Source organism: Myotis yumanensis, unplaced genomic scaffold (genome assembly GCF_028538775.1).
Source record: "Myotis yumanensis isolate MYYU_CA2020_CCGP unplaced genomic scaffold, mMyoYum1.0.hap1 SCAF_4, whole genome shotgun sequence".
NCBI lineage: Eukaryota > Metazoa > Chordata > Mammalia > Chiroptera > Vespertilionidae > Myotis > Myotis yumanensis.
Window position 1 is genome coordinate 28,801,956 of NW_027223755.1, and position 16,643 is coordinate 28,818,598.

Genomic DNA, 16,643 nt, shown 5'->3' on the forward strand with positions numbered 1-16,643 from the left:
TTTTTTTTTTTTTTTTTTAAATATATTTTATTGATTTTTCACAGAGAGGAAGGGAGAGAGATAGAGAGAGTTAGAAACATCGATGAGAGAGAAACATCGATCAGCTGCCTCTTGCACATCCCCTACCGGGGATGTGCCCGCAACCCAGGTACATGCCCTTGACCGGAATCGAACCCGGGACCTCTCAGTCCGCAGGCCGACGCTCTATCCACTGAGCCAAACCGGTTTCGGCTGGGCAAACTTTTTGACTGGAGGGCCACAATGGGTTCTTAAACTGGACCGGAGGGCCAGAACAAAAGCATGGATGGAGTGTTTGTGTGAACTAATATAAATTCAAAGTAAACATCATTACATAAAAGGGTACAGTCTTTTTTTTTTTTTTTTTTGGTTTTATTCATTTCAAACGGGCCGGATCCGTAGTTTGCCCACAGCTGGTCTTGACTCTACTGATTGGCTGGGGCCGAGGTGGGGAGTAGTTGATCATTTTGTCAGATTGTGGTGTCAGCCAGGGCATTCATTGTTCTATTTTCATGAGGGTGATTTTCATGAGGGTGTGCTCCACAGGGTCATCCACTTTCTTGCTTTCTTGGGCCTGGGGCTGAAAGACAACTGAAGGCAAGATGTTATCTTTAGCTGGGCGGAAATTCCAGGGCCAGCAGACCTGACGCTTTGTTCTTAAGATAGCTTGATGCTGACCGGAATCTGTTGTCCTGAGGGTTTAGTGATTAAGGAAGAAGGTGTACGGGTCCTGGGCGCAGCAGATGGGACCATGGTCTGGTCGGGGCTGCATCTGCCGGTGTCTGGTTGATCGCTTTGTGTTGCCAGCCTCCCGGGTCTCCTGTCATCACCTCTGTGGGTATGGGTTTTATAAGCGTCAGGCTCTGTAGATGTGAGACTGGAGGGCAAAATGTGATGTTCAGCGTTAGGTTTTAACTACTGTTCACACAGCCAGATGCTTTCCGTTTCAGCATGTTTGTGGAGGTGTCCCGTAGAGTCATTTTGTAGAGACAGCTGTACTGGGGTGTGTGTGCAGATGTCTGCCAGCTCTGGGCATGTGAGGTCAGCTAGGGGCCTCAGGAGGGAAGACCCACCTCTGTGGGGCGTGCCTGTCTTCCTGAGGGGCTGTGTGGGGCTGAGGCTGAGTAACAGTGGCATGGATGGCACCTGGAATAGATGGGTGAATGGGCTGTCCAGACCCTGCCAGGCGGCTTGGCTGTGGTCACCTGCTGAGAACTGACCCCGGGGGGCCTGGGCCCCCTTCTGGGGGATGCTGGGGCAGTGCTGTGCAGCAAAAGAGCAGGCACAAAGTGTTAATACCTTCCTTTTGTGAAGAAGAGGGGAACTCACTTTTCAGAGCAGAGAGCTGCTCTGTGCAGTTAGCCCCTGAGCTTCAGCAGGACCAGCCAGGAATGAGGCAGCCCAGCTCCCCCGTCCATGACTGCTGGCGCCATGTGGGTTCTTGAACTTCCTGCCAGGGGAGCCCTGGTGAGCTCACTCCATCAAGGTGGTCTCTATGGCTGGTGGGGGCTACGGGGCTGGGGGTCACGGAGCTGGGTCCCTGGTCCCTGGCCAGGAAGACCGTGAACTATTAGTGTGGAGGTCTTGCCTGGGGTGGAGGTGTCTGTGTGGACCCCACGGGCCCGCCTTTGGCAGGGCCCTGAGAAAGGCCCTGGTCCCTCCTTGGGGTTCCTGGCTGGCTTCCTCTTTCTTTCCTCTGGCGGTTTCTTTCTGAGAAAACAGTTGGGGGAGGAGTGGAAGTGCGTTTTTGTTTTGTGTGGATGGGGGTGGGAGCTGGGTTCCAGGCGGCAGTTTAGTTTCCTGCGTCTGGGTCATTCTCCAGCACAGTCTCCACTTGCCTGGTCCTGCATGACTCACAGGCCTGGGGTCTCTGGCTGTCGGGAGGAGAGCCAGTGGCGCCTGAGGCCTGTGCTCACCACTGGGCGCCAGAACCACTTTCGATTTGGCTGTGTGATGCGGCCCTGACACAGGGCCTGTCTGGGTGTTCACACACAGGCCGTGCCCTTGGCCAGCACAGTGGCTGTTTCCTGGTACCGTCTGCGAGGTGGGGGTGCGCCATGTGTCCATGTCTGTTGCCCTCTGCTCGAGTGGGCACATCCACCTCAGGGTGACGTGAGGCCCTATGGGATTCAAGGCCATCCCTGAGTTCTCCTTGTGCCTCAGTTTCCCTCTCTAGGAGCCAGTCTGCCCACCCCAGAGGTGGCTGTGACCTCTTGTCTCTGGGCTCCGTCTGTTCATGGCGCCTGTGGGTTGGGCCTGGGTTCTCAGAGGCTCGGAGGATGGTCACTGGGGAGGGATCAAGTTGAGCCGAAATCAGAGGAGAGAAGCGCCAGGTTGTTCTTAGGTTTCCTATTCCTCCCACCAAGGGTCTTGACCACAGCCAGACAGGAGCCGCAGTTGGTAATGGGAGCTGCCCCAGGGGGCTGGTGGGGGTTCTTGCCTACCCCCCTCAGATTGCCAGCTGCTGGCCCCTGAGGTGGGAGGGGTCGGTCCAGGAGCAGCGAGCAGCCACATGACTGAGGGGGTGTGGGGAGTGGAGTTCCCCAGGAGCCTGTCATTTCCACGTGGGGGGTGCATCCTTTAGAGAAACGTCTGGGAACACATTCTTCTCTTGAGAAGCTCTCAGACCTGTGGTCCCCAGTGATGCCTATGAGCTTGTGTGTGAGTGTGTGCACGTGTGTATGTGTGAACAGGCATGCATGTGTACATCTGCATGCACAACTGAGTGTGTGCCTGCACAATATGTTAATGTGAGTGTGTTGTGTGTGTGCGCCTGAATGTGTGCTGTGTGTATATATGCCATGTGTGTATCTATGTGTGTCTGTGTCTGCTCACATGTGCCTGTGTTCTGATGTGTGTCTGTGTTTGAGTGTGCACACATGTGTATGTCTGACTACTTTGCCAGGACTTTATGGCCACCCCTGGTTGCCATTTCTCTGCATCAGTGCCTCTTGGTAGCTGAGCACCTGATACTGTCTTTGCTTTCTAGACTGTGTGAGTGTCAGATCTAAAAACCTGCCAGAGGTGGGGTCATGTCCAGACAGTGGGGACTGAGGGCCCTGAATGGAGTGGTGAGTAAGTTGAGGTGGGAGCGGGGGCCTTGGTCTTTGGTCTTCGGCCTCAGAATTCCCCAAATCTCCTCAGTGTTTTCCATGGGAACCTCCTCCCAACCAATGGGCACCGTAGGAGACAATGGCAGGAGCCCCACTGGATGTGCCTGGTTGGTGGGGGAGGGAGAGGAACATACCTGCACCCAGGTGGGCTTTAACCTGAGGCTGTACATGGGTATCATTATCTTGTGGCATGTTCTCAGAGGACCCTTTTACTTCCCTGGAAGCCCCCATGGGGAAGGGGAAGGCTGTTCATTCCTTCCAGAGGACACACTGGAGGGAACACCCCTCAGGAGCAGTGGTGGTCGTGGCTGGTGGATTGTGGGTGGTCCTTGTCCTCTCAGTGTTTCCTCTGTTTTTAATGTAGAAGGCGTTTCTGTTTCAGCCAGAAACTTGCCGTTAAAAACGTGGGAACTCAACCTCAAGCTTTCATGTTTTCTTGGCCTGAATAGAGAGCCCATGGGCACCCTACTGGCCTCGATTGCCAGGCTGCTGGATTTCAGGTCCCAGAATTGATCCTGGCGCAAAGCATGGAGGGCAGTGGGCAAGGGCCAGGGGTCATTATCTAACTGTTAGGATTGTGGAATCTAAAATCACTTCATGCCAGCACTGAACCACTTCTAAGAAGACCTGACCTCTGGGGTAGAGGCTGTTGGGTGCTGTGGGGTCTGGACGATGGATGCACCAGGAGGTCACCAGAAGAGACTCCACTCTGCTGAGGTGCCTCTCGGCTCCATGGGCAGACCATGTGTTCCCCCATCACTGCGCCTGTGCCGGCCCCTGTGTGGCCCTCAGTGTCCAGTGATGGGCAGACCGCCCAGGCTTGGTGGCAGGAACGGGTGATGGCTGCCAGTGTTGGTCCAGCCTAGCCAGCTGACCCTTGGGAGCATGGCTGGCTCTGAGTCTCAGAGGTCACTCTGCTCCTCCCTGGGGAGCTGTTCTGGGAGAGACTGTGGTGAAATCCCATGTTTGAGCTGGAGGAGGAAGGCGTGGGGGAGGAATGTGCTGGCTCACTCGGGGAGGGGAGAGTGTGCGTGAGTTGGGGGGGCTGGTGGAGGCTGTAACCCGAGAGTGGAGAAGGGCACAGTGCACTTGGGGCCCGCTTGGGAATTCTGTCCTTGGCAGGACTCGGGCTCTGACCCAGTGTCCACAACAGACCACCACACTGGACTGGGCTCCCAAGCCACAGCAGGACACAGGCTCTGGGTCCGGGTTCCCAGGACACAGCCAGAAGGTGAGTCTGCGGCCTCCTCTTTGCCCCGGAGCTGGACAGCCTCGGCTGCCTCCCACTGCCCTTCCTGCTTCTCTGGGCTGATGGCTGCCCGCTCTGACCCTGCAGAAGACTCACTGTGTTTGCTCAGTAACGACAAGGGCGTATACACTTCTCTCAGGGACACAAAGCTCAAGTGCCCCACCGCTTCTGTGCAGTCCCCAGAGTGACCGAGGTCAGGCCTGGCCTGGGGGAGGGAGTTGTCCCTGGTCACCATCTGACGCTTACTGATGTTGGGATTAAGTCTGTATTTCAGGGAGCCAGAAACATGGGCATCAAAATCGATGCAGGAGAAATTGATTGAGGGCAGAAAAAGAAAAAGCCCATAGGTTGCCTGGAGGGGGATGGGAAAACTTCTGGGCCAGTGGGTGTCCTGTATCCTAGGGGTCAGGGTCACCGGGTGTTGGTGGCTGCTGTGTGCTTTGAGATGCCCCTGGCCTCAGCTGGCTGGGCGGGGTTCGTGCTTGGGGTGTGGCCAGCACTGGGGTAGGTGTGGGGCTTTGCAGAACGTCTGTCAGCTTGCAGAGTGCTGAAATGTTTTTGGAGTGAAATGACAAGGTGAAGATACAGATGAGTGGCATCATGGGGAGGAGTAGGATGGAACTGGTCAGGGCTGTGTGCCCCGGCCTGTCCTGCTCCTTCCCACTGCAGTTGCTTCCTCAATCCCTTGGTTCTCCACCGGTAGATGCCAGCCAGCCATCTGGTCTGTTCCTGGGTGAGCTGGTCTGTGGTCTTGTGGGCTGCAGCTCTGGGTCCTTGGCCTGAGCCAGGCCTGCTGACCAGTGGCCATTGGTCACCTGTCCAGGGCCAGGACCTCTGGGGATAGATGCTCATGTATGCTAGGTTTAGAAGGTGCTGAAGGTGCTGTGAGCAGATGTATTCCTGGAACTTCGTCGAAGCCTTGAGGGGACCAGCAGGTGTGTGTGGTCACTGAGGCCCGGTTTTGCCATGTTGAGGAGTAACCCATGAAGTGCTGGCTTCCTTGGACTTCTTCGAGCCAGAGAGCCCGGGGCATGAGGAGAGGGCCTCTCCAGGAAGTGGGCTCTTCTGCCTGCTGCAAGGTGGGGCCACGTCCTAAAGCTGGGAGACCTTAGGCTGGGCTGCAGTAAGAACCTGCTGGGAGACCTCCTGGTTGGTGAGAGAGTCACATGAGCTGTGTGGTGAGAGCTGGCTGCTGGGCTCTGCAACTTATGGCCCAGCAAACTACCTGCTTTTGTCAGTAAAGTTTTATTGGAACATGGTCCTGTGTTCACACATTGTCTTCAGTGGTAGTGAGTGATTTTACAGAGAAAGCGTGCTGGCTTATGGTCTAGAATGTTCTCCACGTTGCTATCTTTCCTGACATCAATTTACTCAAAGATACTGGGGTCACACATCTTGTAGAATGCCACAGAACTTATATATGCCCATTTCCTTGGGGCTGTTTTTAGGAGAAACACTTTGAGGCAAGAATGCTATGGGATGTTGGGTCACACCTAAGTATTGGGGTCAACCTCCCACCGCCTATGTGACCTCAGACGACCCTAGTTCTGAATCCCTCACCTTTGTAATCAATATATGGAGACCTGCCCCCCACCACTACCTTTCACCTGGTGGTTTCTGGGTGTCTCTCGGGTTCTTGCCCAATCACTTAAACATGGTGGTTCCGAAGGACGGTCCCTCTCATGCCCTGATGTTCACAAGCTGCACCTGTCTGTGTTTTCCAGGCCTTCATTCTTAAAGTGTCTCTCTGTGGTCCCACCAAGATGAGAATTATTTATTTACTCAATCAACTGTGTGTTTGGCATAGCTCTGATTTGTGGCGCTTGTGGAGGTGGAAGTGTTCCCACGGGCCCTGGTGTCCACTCTGCACTCACCACGGTAGTCACAGCTGAGGGCCAGTCCTGCACGCCACTGCCCACTGCACTCCAGACCCTCAGCATCTCACCTCACCCTCGACATCCTTCTCTGTCTCCAGACCCCATCCTGCACTCGGCCATCATGCTGCTCAGTGTCCTGTTGCTGCAACAGGTCCTTCGACTGTTGTTGTTTTCCATGGCGCACAGTCTGAGGAGGTAGGCCGTGGGCTGGAGGGTGTCCTCAGTTGGGGTGTGACTCATGTTGCCCTCATGCCTAGACTAGGGTTGTGGGTTTGGGGAGGAAGCCCTCAGAGGGTGACCTTCTCATCTTGTCATATGCTGGGTGCCCACATCACCGTGGCTCATGCGACTGCGGGAACCTGGATCACGGGCTGAGGTGTGCTGGTTAGGTTTCTTTCTGCACTTTACTAATTAGAAACAAGTCATTATGTCCATCCCCCCAGCCTTTTACTTTTTAAAAAAGGAGTGGCACCTGGCTTTATGATTTCGTTTTATTCCGTGTTGTAGCCAGTTGTCACTGTCTTGCTGCCCAGGTCACCCCGTATTTGGGACAGCCACTCTGCTGTGGAGTTGGTGGGCTGAGTGCTCAGCGTTTCTGCTTTCAATTGGGTGGTTGGTGTTGGTGTCCTTGGCCCAGGACCCCCGAGTGCTCCGAGGGCTGGTGGCCTTGGGACAGTCCGGGAGCGGGGCTGCTGTTGCCCTCTGCTGCGAACCATTAAATATGCATGTCAGAGGCTATAAAAAGACGAATTCTAGGAAGTGGCTGCTGTCTCACAGAAAATCAAACGTCTGGCCTGAGCACATAAGAGTTCAGAGCTGACCGAGTGGCAGAGGTCCGGGCCATGTGAACCAGATGCTAATGGCTGGTGGCCGTGTGACACTCCCCGGCGTCCTGGTGGGTTTTGAACCCTGACAGCGGTCTCCACGGAATCCACCGCCTGTACCAGGGCCACTGTCACGGGCACCACACCGAGCACACAGTGCCTCCCCTCCCGCATCTGCCACATCAGGGATGACTTGATGGACCCATTACCATGTTTCCATAAAGTCTCCCCATTTCACTCTATTAGGAAAATTCTCTTCTGTTCTTCAAGAGTCATTGGCACCTCAGTTCTTTCTCGTGTGATGTATCCACAGCTCAGCCACCCCATGGGGGCAGCTCCGGCCAAGGAGAACCCATCCCGTCATCCCCAGGGCCACCCTGCAACCCCCAATGCCACCCAGTCTGGCTGATGCTGGTAGGGGAGCTCGGTGAAACTCATGCTCACTGGTTCTGCTGCAGGTTTGATTGGCTGAAGGGTCTGTTTTCTCAGTGATAAGAGGAACCAGTACCAAGCCATTGAGGGTGGGGGGGGGGTAGTTTTGGGGGAGTCTTTCTGGGACGGGCTCTGTATCTGTAAACCCACCGCCACCACCACATGTCACCTTCAGGAATTGGAATCCCGCCTGCTGTCTATGCCGAGTGACCAAACAGCTATAACATGTCCTTGTGTCTCAGCTTTGCAGAGAGGGCTCGCATGAGCTGTGACCTTCCACATTAGTGCAGTATTATTCTGTCTAATAAACAACAGGTAGTTACATCTAGATTGTAAAAGCAACAGATTTTAAAAGTGTTTTTGTAATGGTGAGGCCGGTGTGCGTTTTCAGTCCTCAGATGTGGAGGTGAGTCAGAAATGGGTTATCTTTGGGCAAGGAAAGGGAGTGTTGTTGGGGGATGATTTGGGGTTAATCCCCTGACCTCTGGGCCATAACTGTGATTAAACGTCTGACTGCAGACACTGGCTCCTCCATTAGAGCAGATTAGCCGTGCCCAGGGCGTCTGCTGAGAGCGCTCCTGCCTGGGGACAGCAGGCTTGGCCCAGGACACCTGATCCTGCTGTGGGGCCCTCCCTCTTCACACGGCCTTCCACTTCATCCAGCCATCAGGGGCCACCACCGTGCAGCAAGGGCACCTGGAGCCTGGGGGCTGTGTGCCCAGTAGGGCTCGCCCAGGAGGACGCCTGGGGGCCTGGCCTACCCCTCCAGCACCTACATCCCAGGGTTTCCTCTGCTCAGGCTTGTCCTCAGTCCTTCATCATGAATGAGCAGAATTACGAAGGGGGTGTGAGCCCAGGTGAGTGGTCTTCCCAAAACTCGGCCAGAGGAGGACCCTGCCCTCCAGAGCTTCGGCCGGCCTGGCAGTGCTGTGTCTGGGGAGTGGGAGAGGGTCGGAGGCCTGTTTTGCCCTCTGAGCTCCATGTGTGGGAATGGATCAGGCCCTGGGGGTCTTTAGGGCCCAGTTTCCTTTGTTCAAACTTTAATTGTAACCTGACCCTCCTCTAAAAATATAAAATAAAATTTGAGTGTATTCAGAAGTACAAATAGTCCGGGGAAATCATAAGAACCATTCGGGTGCTGTGTGAATGGAGATGTAGGTGAGTCCCTCACGTCAAAGCATTTGATTTTTACGGCGGGGGGTGGGGGGGGGGGGGGTGGGGGGGTGGTGGTGTCTTGACTGCAGCAGAGATGAGGAGAAGTAGTCACACTTCCTCTGGGGGGGCTGCTGCTCTGTGCCGGGGGGCAGGGGGCAGCAGGGAGAGGGGGCCATGTGTCCGTGGACGCTTACAGGTTCCTCTGAACGCAGGCCCTATCCCGGTCTCCTGGCCGGGATGGTTTGGGTCACACTCCAGCTCAGTGTTCACCCTGCAGAGACGCTTCTTGTCTCCTGATGGGTCGTCCGTTCTGCTGGGCACGCGTGAGGGCTAAGTGGGCACTTCTCAGAAATGAGGGGAAATGTATGCTCTTCACAGGACTAATGACTACGTTATGGTTTATGTCTCGGATGACAAGAGGAAATGTGGTTGGTCATAAACGTGGGGGCAGTCTCCAGATGGGAGGGATTCACCCCAATACTGAGAGCACCTACTGCTACTTTTGTTTACTTTTTGGAAACCTTGAAAAGGGGGCAAGCAGCTACTGGGTTTGCAACTTGTCCCTGGCCAGTGGCCCCTGGCGCCCTGGCTGCCTGTGCACCCGGCGGCTCATACGTCCTTCCTGCCTCTGGACTGCCCCGACCTGTCCCAGTCTTTGTTCAGGGTGGGTTACTTCACGAGGTTTCCGTCTCCGTGTCAGGCTCATCCACAGGGTAAACAAGTCACCAGATGCCCACCTCGCATACGTCGTGCCCGATGTCCTTTCTTTTCTGCTCCCACGGGGAGCCCTGGGAACACTTCTTACCGGTTTCGTTTCCGAGTCCTCTGTCAGAATGCCTTGTCTTAGGTGTTCCTTGTCACAGCGAACAGATGGGGTGTTTCAGCGCCTCTTTGACGGCCTGTCTATGAGCCGCCTGCTCCCGTGAGCATCAGATGCCTGGGAAAGACATCGGGGCCTCAGGTTAAGTACTTGGAGCTTCTGTGCGGCTGGCAGGGGGGCCAGATAGACAGCGTTTACTTGCCAACAAGTCCCAAGAGCCACGGCTACCAGCCTGTGCTTTCCCAGCACGCAGCATGGGGCTGTGTCTGGCAGTGAGCTGAACGTGGACCTCTCGGGTGCCCGGGACACTCCGGGAGCTGCCGGCCTGAGCTGTGCCACAAGGCCCTTTCCATGTTGGCCGCCTTTCCCCAGGGACAAGAACACGGAACCCAGGAGCCCGCCTTGCATACGTTGTCCAAGGTTGTGGGGCCAGGCTGGCTCGTCAGAGGGAGAACCTAAAACCGGGTGCATTCCCTCCCTCCCTCCCTCCCTCCCTCCCTCCCTCCCTCCCTCTCCCCTCTTCCCTCCCTCCCCCCTTCCCTCCCTCCCTCCCTCCCTCTCCCCTCTTCCCTCCCTCCCCCCTTCCCTCCCTCCCTCCCTCCCTCCCTCCCTCCCTCCCTCCCTCCCTCCCTCGCTCCCCAGGCACCTTGGGTGCTGGGCAACCATGTCAGGGCCTGGCCCAAGTATCCTCTAGACCAGGGGTAAGGAACCTTTTTTCTGCCAAGGGCCATTTGGATATTATTTATAACATCATTCACGGGCCATACAAAATTATCAACTTAAAAATTAGCCTGCTATATTTGTTTTTTGTTTTTGTTTAGCTTAAATTCTTTATTGTTTAAAGTAGTACATAAGTCTCCCTTTTCCCCCATTGACCTCTCCCAGACCGCCCCCACCCCCCACCATGTCGTCCCCCCCCCCACCCCCCCGTCTTTGTCCATTGGTTATGCTCATATGCATGCATACAAGTCCTTTGGTTGATCTCTCACCCCCCCCTCCACCCCCCCACCCCCACCTTCCCTCATAGGTTGGACAGTCTGTTTGATGCTTCTATGACTGGTTCTGTTTTTGTTCATCAGTTTATGTTGTTCATTATAATCCACAAATGAGTGAGATCATGTGATATTTGTCTTTCTCCGACTGGCTTATTTTGCTTAGCATAGTGCTCTCCAGTTCCATCCATGCTGTTGCAAATGGTAAGAATCCTTTCTTTTTTACCGCAGTGTACTATTCCACTGTGTAGTGTACCACAGTTTTTTAATCCGCTCATCTGCTGATGGGCACTTAGGCTGTTTCCAAATCTTAGCTATAGTGAATTGTGCTGCTATGAACATAGGGGTGCATATATCTTTTCTGATTGGTGTTTCTGGTTTCTTGGGATATATTCCTAGAAGTGGGATCACTGGGTCAAATGGAAGTTCCATTTTTAATTTTTTGAGGAAACGCCATACTGCATTCCCACCAGCAGTACACAAGGGTTCCTTTTTCTCCGCATCCTCACCAGCACTTGTCATTTGTTGATTTGTTGATGATAGCCATTCTGACAGGGGTGAGATGGTACCTCATTGTTATTTTGATTTGCATCTCTCAAATGATTAGTGACTTTGAGCATGTATTCATATGTTTCTTGGCCTTCTGTATGTCCTCTTTCGAAAGTGTCTATTTAGGACGTTTTAGCTGCTATATTTGGTCATTTAATTACCTCATCCCTAATGCCTTGGCAGGGGCAGACCACATGATTGCGCGGGCCTTGCAATCCAGGCGTTCCCCACCACTGCTTTAGACAGAGGCTGGTCTAGACAGCCCTTTGCATATAGCGTTCACTCCAGAAACACCATCAAGACCTGTGCTCTGTCAGCCATTGATCCTTATCACTAGAAAAGTAAAATCGGTATTCCCAGAAGACGTGCTGGTGGCGACTCTCTGGTGGCTGTGCCCTGGCTGCGGTGAGCTGGGGCCTGGGTCAGGCTGTCCTGGCAGACTAGCCATGGAGGCAGGGGTCCGAGATGGCCACCTGTGGGCTGTGTCCTCTGTTGCGGTTCCGTGACACCCAGGGCAGGATCTGCCGTGAACAGCTGGGGGACTGCAGGTGACCCGTCAGGATTTGAGTGCTGTCAAAACAACTCGCCAGCTGTCTCCTCGTGGCCCTTGTCTACGTGAGCGTTTTCCCATTACTGGAACTTACAGGCTGTGGTCAGGTGTTATATTTTAGATATTTGTCCCCAGGAGTTTGGGTGAAGCACAGGGTCTGTGGGACCCAAAAAGGATGGATTGGGATTTGAAGTTTCTGATCAGAAGGCTGAGCACCCCCTCCCCAATAAGGACCTTTAAAAGGTCAGAACAACACAAAGAGGTTATTGTCCGCAATCCCAGCCCCGCCGTGAGCCCCACTTCACCCCCAGCTGCCCTTTCAGAGGCCACAGTCCTTGTGTGCGTTACCCGCTCTTCAGATACATGGGCATTCATCACACAGGCAGCCCCATATTTTAAAAAATAAGCGCGGTTTTATTACGCAGTGAGCCATATTTAAAACTAAACTCCCCCTAATGGGCCATTGGGTTGTTGAGCAGGTTTATCCTTATAGAAAGAGCTGTATGTTTGGTCTGAAAGTGTCCGGTTAATTGTAGGGAGGGGCATAGGAGTGGTGCCTGCCAGAAGCCTGTGCCTGCTGTGGGTCCCCTCCCTTCCTGGCAACGGCACCCCAGGCCAGGTCTGCCTCCCACCGCCGTCCTCTTGCAGGGGTCCTCTTGCCGGGGTGCACAGTGGAGTGAGGCCAGACTGGCATCGCTTTCTCTGGCCTCTTTCCTCTGAGGTGGACAGGCTTCGTGTGTTGGGTTCTCAAGCCGCCTGTTGTCCTAGGGAAGTAGGTGAGAGGCGGTTGCCGTCCCTCCCTGGCTGGCCGTGGGCCTGGGAGCTCTGCTGCGTCTAGGCCCTTGGCGGGGGGTTCCAGCCTTTGTGGGGGGTAAGAGGTCCAGGGTGGCACTGCGCCTGCAGGCGGGGCCCAGGCAGTGTGGCCATGACCTTGGCTTCCTCACTGTCATGATTCACCCTGTTTGCCCCTCACTGTAGGTGAGGTTTTCTGTGTCCTGACCCCTTTCTCGTTTTCTTCTGAAGCAACAAGCAGTGTTTTTGGCTTCAGGGCAGAGAGGCCACCCCTGTGCGGACGGTATGGGGGCGCTCTGTGTCAGACTCTCTGGGCTTATCTTGCACCAAGACACCTTCCTGCCAGCCTCTGTGCCCAGCTTGCTGACCGCTCTGTCCTCTCGGCAGACTGGACGGAGGCATCCTGGCCCAGTGCCTGGGGCCTTAAGCCCCGGAGATACACCTCCTGCTGGGCACATGGACTGCCCCCTCAAGGTCAGGCTATTGTCTGGGTGATGGGGGAGCCAATCTGTAGGGGGTCCTGTAGCCGAGCCTGAGCCCCTGAGGCATCCAGCTCAGGTTTCACTGAATATCTGGGGGCAGTGGCTGAGAAAGTGCCTCCGGGTAGGTGTGATTTCCCCACGTGGAGACCAGTGTGTGTGTGGGGGGGACACAGGGGTCTTGTGTGTGTGTGTGTGGGGGGGGGGGCACGGGTCTTGTGTGTGTGTGGGGGGGGCACAGGGGTCTTGTGTGTGTGTATGTGTGTGTGTGTGTGTGTGTTGCAGGGGGGGGACATAGGGGTCTGATTCACCTGCACTGCCTTTCCTGCCTGGTTTTCGGGTTGGCAGGGATGGGACCCTCGCTCCCCTCCGTTTGCCAAGGACTTTCCCTGGCTGCTGAGTGGCTCCATGGTTCGTTGGTTGTATTGTTTGAGGGTCACCCGGGCTCTGGCCTGTCGCACCTCCGTGGTGGACGGCAGCCCGATCCTGCCCTGGGCCCCAGAGGACCTGCGCTGAGGGAGACACAGGACGCCTGGCCTGGCAGCATCCTGGTGCCGCGGTCACTGTCCCGTCCTGGCGCCTCACTTCTCAGCAGCCAGAGCAGGGGGCCGGGACCCTCGTAGGCCTCGCTGGGTGGGGGTCTCCGGCAGAGTGTGGTGTTGGCAGGTCACCTGCACGTCTGTGTTCCCAGAGAAGGAAGACTGGCCACACGTGGCTCGCAGAGCCCGTGCCCTCATCAGCGCCCACTCTGTGCACAGTGCTCAGCTGTGGGTTCCCATCTGTCTCTGGAACCCCGCCCCCCAACCCCTGGCCTGCCGCTCCCCTGGTTCCCTGTTGCCTCCACCTCCTACCTATTAGCTCCTGGAACTGACCCGAGCTGTTTCCCCGCAGGAGATGGACAGTCGAGAGAGAGCAGCCCCAATGGCGACATGGAGCGAGAGAGTTTCTTTGAAGGAAAGAACATGGCACTTTTTGAGGTAAGTTACACTTTCTCCTGCAAAAAGCAGGGGTCAGTATAGTAGCTGTAACTTGGATAAGTAAAGAGGTCTTGGTCTCGTGACCTCCTGTCTAAGAGTGGACTGAGGGGCTGGGCCGCCTGACTGGACACCGTGTTGGGGGGGAGCTGGTGGCCGCCCCTGTCCCACAGCCCTTACACCATGTGCCCCCTTGGCCAACACCTCCTTGTGAGGGCCTTAGAGAGGCTGAATCCTGGGCCATCTCGGAAACCCTGATCTCCCTCGCTGGTGGGTGCCCTGTTCAACGTGTCCTGGAGCCTGACCTCTGGCCCCTGACCCCTGACTTCAGACCTGTTGTGACCGGGGCTGGCTGACGCATTTTAGATTTGTGGGCTTCAGGACCAGGGGCGGAGCTGGGCTCCAGATGGCCCTGGAAATAGGCTCCCTGGAGTGTCCACACGGCAGGATCCCTGCTGTGGTTGACCTGGTCGGTTTGGGAGTGTTTTATGTTGGGATCTGGGTGACTTATTTCATATCTTGGTTCCAAACAGGAGGAAATGGACAGTAACCCCATGGTGTCCTCGCTCCTCAACAAGCTGGCCAACTACACCAACCTGAGCCAGGGCGTGGTGGAGCACGAGGAGGCCGAGGACAGCCGGAGGCGCGAGGTCAAGGTACCAGCCCCTGTGCCCCCCCCCGCACCTCCCAGGACCCCTCAGGGCCTCCTCTCCTCCCCTTGGTTTTTCAGTGATGGGACAGTTGGTCTCTTACCATTTTCCTAGGAATTTTATTTCTTAGGGAATATTTCTAGGAATCTATCCTAAAAAATAAGCAGAGCTGCCGCCATGAGGACTCATGCAGAAAGAGGTTCTTGGGGAGAAAGTGTAAGATCCACTTGGGAACCACGCAGACACCCCTTGGGGGCTGGTGGGTTGTGCGTGGCTCCAGGACAGAACAGCCAAACGCAGCTTTCACTGCTTAGGACGATGTTCACTAGTATATGGGTTGCAGATGAAGCCACAATTGAGGGTCTTTCTGTGGGAGAATGACGAGTGATTACTCGTTTCTTCTCACTTCCCTTACTTTTTAAATTCTCTTGCAATAAGTATGTTACTTTGAAATCAAGAATTCAAACTAAAAATTAGAAATATGTAACCACCAGAGGCATCCCCGCAGTGCAGACCGCAGCTTCCAGCGGTCTTGACGGGCCATCTCTCTTCCTGCCTTGAAACTGACAGAAAGGGCATTTCCTAAGTCTTGGCAATAGTTCCCTTCTGTTCACTTTTCCTGCAGGTGGCTCGCACAAGGATGGAAATTAACTTTTCTCTATTTTAAATGGTGATTCTCCCCCCCAAAACCTTTTGGCTCTGAGAACACCATGGGAAGGACGCTGAGTCCTGAAGAGAGGGGCTTGTGAATGGGGCAGTGGCCTGTCGAGCAGGACAGAAGGCTGTCTGGCACTTTCTGCAGTGTTCTGCCGGCTGGGTGATCCCACAGTGCTGAGCTGGGACAGAGCGGGAGGGGGCTTGGCGGCTGCCTTCTGCCCATCTCTTCCCCACCCCAGTGTCCACCTGCCCATTGGGCCAGTGCTGGGGCGGAGGTGCCCGGAGCCAGTGTCCACACGGCCTCGCTCACTCCCCCTCCAAGTGCCTCTCTTGTGCCTGTGTCTGGCCTGACCTTGGTCCCCTGGGCCCCAAGCCAAGGCCTCTTCTCTCCGCCCTCGGACTGTAAACCCAGCAGGATTAACTCGTGTTTCCTGACACTCGAGGGCATTGGCTCCTTGTGTTCCAGAAGAGCTGCTTGTTCAGGATGCAAGGAGTAGACGGGGGACATGGGACATGAGGTGTGGCCTCTGTGTCCAGCCCTGCTGACCTTCCTCGGCAGAGGGCAGTGGCCTTGGCAGCAGAGGTGTGTCTGGATGCACCTTTCCTGGTCCCCCTGCCGTGATTTTCCTGGCTCCTTGGGAGCCTGTGGCCACCTTGGCTGTTCATGGAGCCACCGCCCTCCCCCAAGGCAAGGGACAGGGAACGCCAACCCCAGGTGATGCTATGTGGAAGGTTATAGCTTCGCATGAATGTCCTGGGCACTGCCTGTGGCTCCACTGCAGGAGCCCAGCTGTCCGAGTACACGGCACACGTCTGTCTGTCTGCTGGAGCTGGTGTTTCAGGGAGCCGTCCGTCTGCTCGGGGAAACACGCTCTCCGCAGAGACCTGGGTCTGAATATTGCTGTAACCAACCCTCAGCCTCAGCTGGGTACCACCTGGGCCTCCGCCTGCGCTGCAGCTCCTTTTAGGCCGTGTGGCGCAGCCTTGGGGTCGCAGATGTCCTCCTGGCACAGACAGAAATGCAGCCAGACCCCTTGTTAAGGTTTTGTTGAGATGTGATCTCATGTTCAGCCTGGTGGATCTGAACAAGTCCGTGGTTTGCACCCACTGCCAGGTTGGGATCTAGAACAGGATTTGGTTTCAGTCACGGGAGGGACGGCCACCCCGTGACCCTCAGCAGGACTGTGTAGCCAGGTGGGCAGGTTTCAGTTGGGATGAATCTAGTCGCCCTGCTTAGGACTGAGTGTAGGTAGGTCCCCTGGGAAGGGAGGTGGGGGCTGCCCCTTATTGTCCCTCTGACCAACCTGACATAGGAGCTTGTTCCCAGAGATGGGTGTGTGTTCCCCCAAGGCTTCATCTCCAGGGCCTCAGAGCCAGTTGGGTGATCCTTCAAAGCTGCCTTTTATGAGAGAACTGAAGGCCGCTGTGCCCTTCCAGGGTGACTCAGGACCATGTCAGCCGCTGGGCACAGAACTGGCTCCAGGCGGGCGGGGCCCATGTGAGGCCTGGAGT

General features: G+C 55.6%; 1 protein-coding gene across 5 annotated transcripts in view; it reads left to right on the forward strand.

Moving 5' to 3' along the window:
- The window catches only part of SLC12A7 (solute carrier family 12 member 7), an 81,360-nt gene that overhangs the window by 38,981 nt on the left and 25,736 nt on the right, over positions 1-16,643 (forward strand). For all 5 annotated transcript variants that reach the window (XM_070411977.1, XM_070411979.1, XM_070411982.1 and 2 more), the window contains exons 2-3: positions 13,742-13,827; positions 14,358-14,480. In XM_070411977.1, coding sequence (XP_070268078.1) covers positions 13,742-13,827; positions 14,358-14,480 — 209 coding nt within the window. The remainder of the gene's footprint in view (positions 1-13,741; positions 13,828-14,357; positions 14,481-16,643) is intronic.